The 8,321-nt window shown below is 43.0% G+C and overlaps 1 protein-coding gene across 1 annotated transcript; it reads left to right on the top strand.

The window, feature by feature from the left end:
• The first annotated feature begins 6 nt into the window (after positions 1 to 6).
• NR2F2 (nuclear receptor subfamily 2, group F, member 2) lies at positions 7 to 7,383 on the top strand. Its single transcript, XM_010182528.1, has 3 exons — positions 7 to 327; positions 2,167 to 2,694; positions 5,781 to 7,383. The coding sequence occupies exons 1-3, from the start codon at positions 315 to 317 to the stop codon at positions 6,053 to 6,055; spliced, it is 816 nt and encodes a 271-aa protein (XP_010180830.1). The 5' UTR covers positions 7 to 314; the 3' UTR covers positions 6,056 to 7,383.
• The last annotated feature ends 938 nt before the right edge of the window (positions 7,384 to 8,321 follow it).

Below are 8,321 nucleotides of genomic sequence, written 5' to 3'. Positions count from 1 at the left end.
GGACCCCGCACACCCCACAGACCCCGGGGCCCGGGGGCCCTCCCAGTACGCCAGCTCAGACCAACCCGCCAAGCCAGCAGAACCAAGGAGACAAACAGCAGCAGCAGCAGCACATTGAATGTGTGGTTTGTGGGGACAAGTCTAGTGGCAAACATTATGGCCAGTTTACCTGCGAGGGTTGCAAGAGTTTCTTCAAGCGGAGTGTAAGGAGGAATCTCAGCTACACTTGTCGTGCCAACAGGAACTGTCCCATTGACCAGCACCACCGCAATCAGTGTCAGTACTGCCGCCTCAAAAAATGCCTCAAAGTTGGCATGAGACGGGAAGGTATTGGGATTTCATTTGTTTTGCAATTTTTTTTTCACTCGCTGCGTTTTGGGTTTTGTTGATGGTTTGTTGTTTTTATTTTTTTTAAATTATTATTCTTATTATTTTTAACTTCCCTCCCTAAACCCCACCAAAACCTTTCCCTCTTCTCCCTCCCTCCCACCCCCTAATAAACAGACAGAAACTTTCTCGTAATGAAAGAAAGAGGTGTTGGAGAGGGTGGGCAGGGGAGGCAGGGGCTCTTGCATGCTTTCTTCCTGCACTCGTAATTGATTTGTGTTTGTTTTGATTTTGCTGATGGTGGTTTATTGGAAGTGGATTTTTAGTTTCACGCTGCTTAGGAGGGAGGTGATGATTCTTGCTTTTCCTTCATGTTTCCCCCTGCATGCTCAGCGGTCCCCCCCGTCCCCCCGAGCAGCTCTGGGAGTGAGTGTGTGTGTGTGTGTCTGTGCGTGTGTGTACACACACACACACACACACACACAACCTCCCGAGCTGCACACACGCACACACATGTGTGTGTATATATGTGTGTATATATATCCCCCAGCACCCTGCCTTAGATTGCAATTTTACACAGGCGGTTCAAATTACTGTTACAATGGGACTCACCCTACCGAGGCTCTACAGTACTCCACTGTGGATTCCCAGTCGGATTTTTCCTCCTTTAAAAATATATATATACACATACCCGCGTGTGTGTATATATATATATCTCCCCATTGCCGTGTGCCTGCCTTTCCCGACTGTTATCCTCTCACTTTTCTCCTCTTCCTCCTATTTTCTTGTCCCTTCGGGAGAGACAGGGAGGGGAGCAGAAGGGACGGGTGTAAGGGGGAGAGAGAGGAAAGGAGCAGCCCAGAAGTAAGTGTGGGGTGCTCGGGTCTCTGCAAGTCGAGTCTTTGTGATATAAAATTAGACGAGAAATGTGAGCCTGCAGTTTTCCAGTGCGTGCTGTGTGTCTGGACGCCGCTATGTAGGTTAAGGGTTAGGGGGCTTGGGACTTGCTGGGCTCCTCTCTTTGTGTTTCTGCAAGAGTAACTAACCTTGTAATACCGGCGATAACAAATATAAATCAAGCACATTTTTAGACGTTCTCCCTTCTTGCCGTCTTTCTGCCTCTGAGCCCTTTTTTCTCGCTCCTTTTTCTCTCGCTGTCACTGGGTAAATTTATGAACAAAATGAAAGGCCCACTTTCCATGGGCAGCTGAGGAAGGTGCCTTTGGATAATGCCCCCGGCCTGGCTGAGGGACCTGCCGAGGATGTTGTGGGGTGAACTCGCCTCCTTTGATATTTTCTTATAAATGGGGGGTGTATAATAACAGCACCAACAATATATTCAGTGGGCGAGAAACGCGTGTGGGACCAGCGCCGGGGATTTTGAACTGAAGTGTTTCTTCCCTCTTCCCTTCCTTCCTCATCCCGCTCCCCCCCAGTCTCAAATCAATGAGCTCTTTTAGGTGTAATGAAGAAAAATCCCCGGGCACACAAAGATGTATTTCTTGACGGAGGGGTGGCCGTGGTGGAAAGTGTGGAGGAGAAATAACTGAATTGTAACATGTTTGGGGAAGTGAGGATCCGGGTTCCTTCAGGCAGCCCTGGCCGAGCGGACAGCATCGCTCAGCTTTTATTGTTGCTTTGGCTTGACCCTGGGGGCTGCGAAGCCTTAAAACGGGGTACGGGCTGAACTCTGCCTCGGGAAAAAATGCCTGCTTTCCCCTCCAGCTGCTTCGGTACTGTGTCACCCAGGCCGGCAGCAGCACACAAAGCAGGCTGTATGTGAACCGATGGTCGCAATTCAGATATTAATAGCTGTAGTTTCTTCTTTATTTACTGCAGCGGTCCAGAGGGGCAGAATGCCACCCACACAGCCAACTCATGGTCAGTTCGCCTTGACAAACGGGGACCCTCTCAACTGCCATTCCTACCTATCCGGATATATCTCCCTTCTTCTGAGAGCAGAGCCCTACCCCACCTCCCGCTTTGGCAGTCAGTGCATGCAACCCAACAACATCATGGGCATCGAGAACATTTGTGAACTGGCAGCTAGGATGCTCTTCAGCGCGGTGGAGTGGGCCAGGAATATCCCCTTCTTCCCAGACCTCCAGATCACAGACCAGGTGGCCCTCCTGAGGCTGACCTGGAGCGAGTTGTTCGTCCTCAACGCTGCCCAGTGCTCCATGCCCCTCCACGTCGCTCCGCTCCTGGCAGCTGCTGGCCTTCACGCTTCGCCCATGTCTGCTGACCGAGTGGTCGCCTTTATGGACCACATACGAATCTTCCAAGAGCAAGTAGAAAAACTGAAAGCATTGCATGTCGACTCCGCAGAATATAGCTGTTTAAAGGCCATAGTCCTCTTCACCTCAGGTAGGCAGCATTTCTTTGCTCTTCCTTTTTCCTTCTCCCCCCACCCCGACCCCCCCTGAGAAGTGTTTGCTTTTGCAAAGTGTTACTGCCTACACCCTATCACCGCTCCCTGCCACCCCCCCGAGAACCAGCGCGGTCTCTTTCCTTTTAGGAAACGGTGCCCTGTGATCTCCCCTTCAGGTCCTCGGATCTGAGCATCCCATCTTCGAGGGAGTGCAAAATTAAAAATAAAATAAAATAAAGAAAACACACACATACACAAAAGACAACCAAAACACACCCCAATCTCATTCGAATAGCGCTGGGGACGGGGGAAGAGGGGACACGGGGAGAGGCACCCATTTGCCACGAAAGACTGCTCTTTTCCCATTGAAAATAATATTTTATTTAACAGTATAGCTCTGGGTTGTTGCATTTAATGACACGCATCCGAACAGCAGCAAAATCTGTTTGATGTTGTTAAATACAAGTCGTCCTATCAGTGCAACCACTTTAAAAAGAGGAGCATTTTATGGGCAGCCAGGAAGGGAAAAAAGCCCTGCAGGATTAAAAATTGAATTAAAAAAAAAAAAGTTAAATGCGCAAAGCTGAGTTTAAAATATGTTCCCTGCCATCCCATAAAATAAAATAAATCAACTTTCCAAAGAGCTGTCTCTGATTTAAACTGAACGTGGCAGCGAGCAGCTCTGTGTCAGTGAAGCTAAGGGGAAAAGTTTGCATTTGTACCCAGCAGGAGCTGCCTGGTCCAAAGCGGGAAGCGGGTGCGAAAAGCTCATTCCCATGAGGAACCAGGAATGGGAGGAAAAAGTCAGAGGAGGCTGGGGCTGCCGCTCCGCAGTGCAATCCCGGGGTAGGACAGCCATGGCTCTCCCGAGGAAAAGACCTCGAGGTGTTTCTTAGATAATCAAAGAGGGGGGGCAGGGGGGAAATATGTGTCAACTTTTGCTGCCTAGAAATAGTGCATGAGTTATAAAGCAATAATTGAGTGCGTTGTGAAATCTAATTAGCTTGCACTAGAGTTTAACCTGGGTGAGTAATAAACCTGATATTAACTCTGGAGGCTATTTTTTTTTTGAGGGGAAAAAAAATAATCTGCTCGCTAATTTGTGCAATACGTTATCTTAGATTGCTAACTTTAAGGCTGCATCGGCAACCCAGTGTGCTGGAGCCCTAGAAGTTTTGGGATTAAGTTTAGAAATACATATATTTCTTCTTGCAACTCATTTGATAGCTTGGGAAAGTGGCCACGCGATAAACATATGAATGGAAGCAGGACCTGTAAAATAATTACTCATCGGAGTTTTTTAAAGCCTGATATCAGGAAACAGGAAAAAAATGTAGTTTATGTGGGAAAAGAAGGGCTCACAATCCGCTCCTTGTTGTGTTAAAGGGGGTCTGGGGAACGAAGTCATTTTCTGGACTTTGTCCAGGTTCTGGGTCGTGACCTAAACTTCCTTTTATATATTATTGCTTTACACATAAAAAACTTCTCTTTTTTTTTTTTCCCTCCCCCCCACACCAAATTACTGGTGCTAAAGTCCGAAGGTGATCAATGAGCAGGGCACATCCAGGCAGAGGGAGACAGGGATCCCGAGTGGTAAGGGGTGTAAGAGGTGTGCTTATTTTATTTTTCGGTCGTTTTCTAGGATGTATTTTCCTAGCTGTATCCCACACACGCTCCCATCCCTCCCCAGCCCCTGGCCAGCTCACACCCACACCGAGGAGTTTATTTCCAATCCTGCCTTTTCTCCCAGATCACTTTTTTTCCTTTTTTTTTCCTTTTTTTTTTTTTTTAGCCTTCTGAGAAAACAATCGTCCGATCCTGTCGTAACTGTTTAATTTATTACTATTTTCAAAATGTGAGGCCTGGCGTGTAAATTGCCTCCCAACTAGATAAACGTTTCTTGTTATCTGATTCTGGGGAAGATAGCCGCATGCAAAAAAAAAGACATTTTTAAAAAAACAGGGTGATGCATGCAGCTTCTGCAGCACCCCAATAACACTCCCTGATGTAAAGCAGACGCACATAGATGCATGTAATGTTTGCTGCAGCCTCTTTTAAGAGGAAAAAAAAAAAATCTGGGTTCTAATGACTCGCAGAATATGCATGTGTTAGCCCTGTGCCTAGGAAAGCCACAGGGAGGTCAGGTCACAACCTGTGCTCTTTCAGCACAGACGTCTCTGATTTAAAGGGAACTTATTGTATTTTAGCGTATCAGGGAAAGAAAAAAAAAAGGGAAAAAAAATGTCCAGACCCTATCAGGGAGTTTTCTTCTTGTAAGGGCCTTTAGGTTTAAAAAGAAGAAGAAGAGGGAAAAAAAAAAGAGGGGGGAGTGAAGGGGGGGGGAGAAAGAAAGAGAAAAGAAAAGAGGGGGGAAAAGAAACAGCTCAAATGAACAGAGAGATCACAGTTTGCATGGCTGCCTCTGAATAGGCTAAACTGACAAGATCAGTTTTAAAGGGCCACTTAAATCAGTTTCAAAGACTGAAGAAAAACGCGTTGTCTTCTTTGGGGGAGAATCTGTTGCTGGATCCGGGGCGCCATTATCTTTGGCTGGGCCATTTTTTTTTATTATTATTATTATTACTATTATGATTTCTGTCACTAGTATTAGTATTGCTTCTCATCACATGGTTGGGCTCTCCCCAGTTATTTTCCAAAGTGTGGGGGGGAGATATAGTGGCTCCCTTTCCCCCTTTCGACTCAAGCCTTCCCCGCCCCCCAGCCTTTGCACCTAAAAATATAGATATACCAAATTGCGCTTGGCCAGCACCTCCTTGTCAACCCCTCTGGTCTATCGTGCCATTGGAAATCTCCAGTCTTGGGGATTCTGACTCCGAAAGGAGCCTCTCCAGGAGAGAGAAATACAAAAACACACACGTACACAGAAAGAGATTGTCCCTTTTGGTAAAATCCTACTTTAACTCTGGGGGGCGAGGTGATGGCGCACGATCTACGCTTAATTCTAGCAATAAAAAAAAAAAAATAATTAAAAATTAAAAAAAACCCAGACTTTTTTAATCTGATGATTGTTTTCTTTTTTTCTTTCTTTTTTTTTTTTTCTTTTTAATACACTTTCTTCTAGATGCCTGTGGTCTCTCTGATGTAGCCCATGTTGAAAGTTTACAGGAGAAGTCACAGTGTGCTTTGGAAGAGTATGTTAGGAGCCAGTATCCCAACCAGCCAACACGATTCGGGAAGCTATTACTACGTCTCCCCTCCCTTCGCACTGTCTCCTCTTCTGTCATAGAGCAATTGTTTTTCGTCCGTTTGGTAGGTAAAACCCCCATAGAAACCCTAATCAGGGATATGTTACTGTCTGGCAGCAGTTTTAACTGGCCTTATATGTCAATTCAATAAAATATTCGAGAAAGAAAGATAACAGAAAAATTTCAAAAAAAAAATTGAGAAGGGAGATGAAAAAGAGTGAAAGGAAAGCAAATGACATTTGGGTTCTGGTTGTTTCTTAAATTTCCTTCTGCTAAGAAAGGATGTAAAAGGTTGTTACAAGTTCGCTAAGAGAAGACAGGAAAAAATTAATGGACTGTGAATTAAAAAAAAGAGACTGTCAAATGAACTTTTACAGAATGCATTAAAAACTCCCGTGTCGTTCAGAAAAAAAAACTTGCTACTTATCATTTTTTGTAAAAAATAAAAAAGAGAGAAAGAAAAAAGAAAGAAAGAAAAAAGAGAAAGAAGAAGAAAAGAAACGATGGTGGGCTTTTTCTTTTTTCTTTTTTCTTCTTTTTTTTCTTTTTTTGGGGTAAACTTTTTAAAAAATCTCGCTTAAAGTGCATTTAAAGGAAATTTGGAGAAAAAATTAGCAGAACGGAAGAAAGTAAGTCTTTTTTTTCCAAATTATTAATTGTCCTATGTGTCTATGTACCTATAGCTGTTCTTTTTTGTATTTTTCTGGTTTCAAACCAGTTTATTCTGTGGTTCTATAATAATTTTTGATATAACCTTGGCTTCTTTAAAAAAAAATAAAAAAACTGTGTATCCTTAAAATATATGTTCTGAAAGAATTAAAACTGAGTCCACGAAAGTATCATAGGAAGAAAGGAAAAGAGAAAAAACCCCTCAAGAACACAATGATGGAAGCGCACTTAAGGTGGTGACCCAAAATCTAGCTTGAAGCTGAGAGAGCTATAATTATATAGACCCGAATGAACCACACGTGACATATAACTACCCCCAGATCTAGGTTTTTTTGGTATTTCGGACAGAAAAATGAACTGTGGGGATTTATTCTAGGTAGAAGGAATTTGTGTCCAAGACACACTACGGTTTTGATTTTAAAAACAAACAAACAAGCAAAGTGAACTTTTGTAATTTGAATTGGGTTCCACATAGTTCATCATGAATTGTTATTAAACTCCTCTATCTGTTTGTATATTTGCAAGCCCTTTGTATTATAATAATTGTTGATATTTTCCCTTTTTAAAAAATACCATTGAAATCAGCATGACAAAATAACACTGTTGGCACTTATAGATAACGTGATTGATTCAGTATCTTAGAGTTTACAGTTTTGTGTTTAAAAAAACTGAAGGTTTTTTTTTTAAGTGCAACATTTCTGTATACTGTAAAAGTTATAATAACTGAACTGTTTGGTCGAGTCTTTGTGTGTTATATTCCAAGGAAAATTGAAAGTATTCAGAAATTAAAATATTATTTGATATCTGAAACTTGTTTGGCTGTCATAAATGTCTTTCAGAAACCACGTTACTTCTCTATAGTTTGCAGTCATTTAAGTCCATAGGCGATTGATTTGTTTACTTGTCACAGTAAGTTTGTAGCAGATGTATTGTAGTGTATTTACCTGTTTAATTCCGGGATGGGGGTGGAGGACTTAAGTTCGTGGTTTATCTCTGGTTTTAGGAAGTGCTATACTGAAATGGTAAACCGTCAACCCCCATTCATCTAATCCTCCTGTTAATTAAAAATGGATTTTCTGGAAAAAAAGAAGGCCCTTATTTTTGTCACACTTAAGTGCCTGCGTAGGAAAGGTATTGTTGTGAAAAAGTATTAGAAATCTGGAGATCAGTATCTATTTTATGATCAGAATGGAGCGAAAAATCTTTTGTAAATGTCTGACATACGCGCACAAGATCATTCAAGCAAAGTAATAGCAGTATTGTAAATATAGGTCAGTTGTTTGCAATGAGTTTTCTTTAAGTATGTGTGATTTTTTATAATACTCCGTAGTTGCCATCTATCGTTGTCATTGAGAGGTCTTCAAATGGAGTGGCTTTAGCTTCTAGCACTGAGGAGTCGGGTTTTAATGTATATATATATATACTCTCAAGTGGATTTTTTTTTTACCTTAGACTGTGAAAGCATGACCACAGGTCATCTCTATATTTTACATATGGGATATATGTCTGTATGTATACTTGCATACATACACGTGTAGGCGTCCACGCATCCTCCCTGTGTAGCTGCAGGGCCCTCGCCCAGGCCCAGCTTCCAAGGACGCGGGGGGGCTTGCTCGGGATACACGTTGTGCATTTAGTGCTAAATGCAGGCAACCCCCCACCCCCAAAATCTGAAGGGAGGCAAGATGATGTGGTTTTGCAAGGGGCTGATATTTTGTTTTGCGTGTGTGTGTGTGTGTGTGTGTGTG

Source organism: Mesitornis unicolor, unplaced genomic scaffold (genome assembly GCF_000695765.1).
Source record: "Mesitornis unicolor isolate BGI_N332 unplaced genomic scaffold, ASM69576v1 Scaffold30700, whole genome shotgun sequence".
In the NCBI taxonomy this organism is placed as follows: Eukaryota; Metazoa; Chordata; class Aves; order Mesitornithiformes; family Mesitornithidae; genus Mesitornis; species Mesitornis unicolor.
The sequence above is the reverse complement of the archived record's forward strand: the minus strand, read 5'-3'. Positions and strand labels throughout refer to the sequence as shown.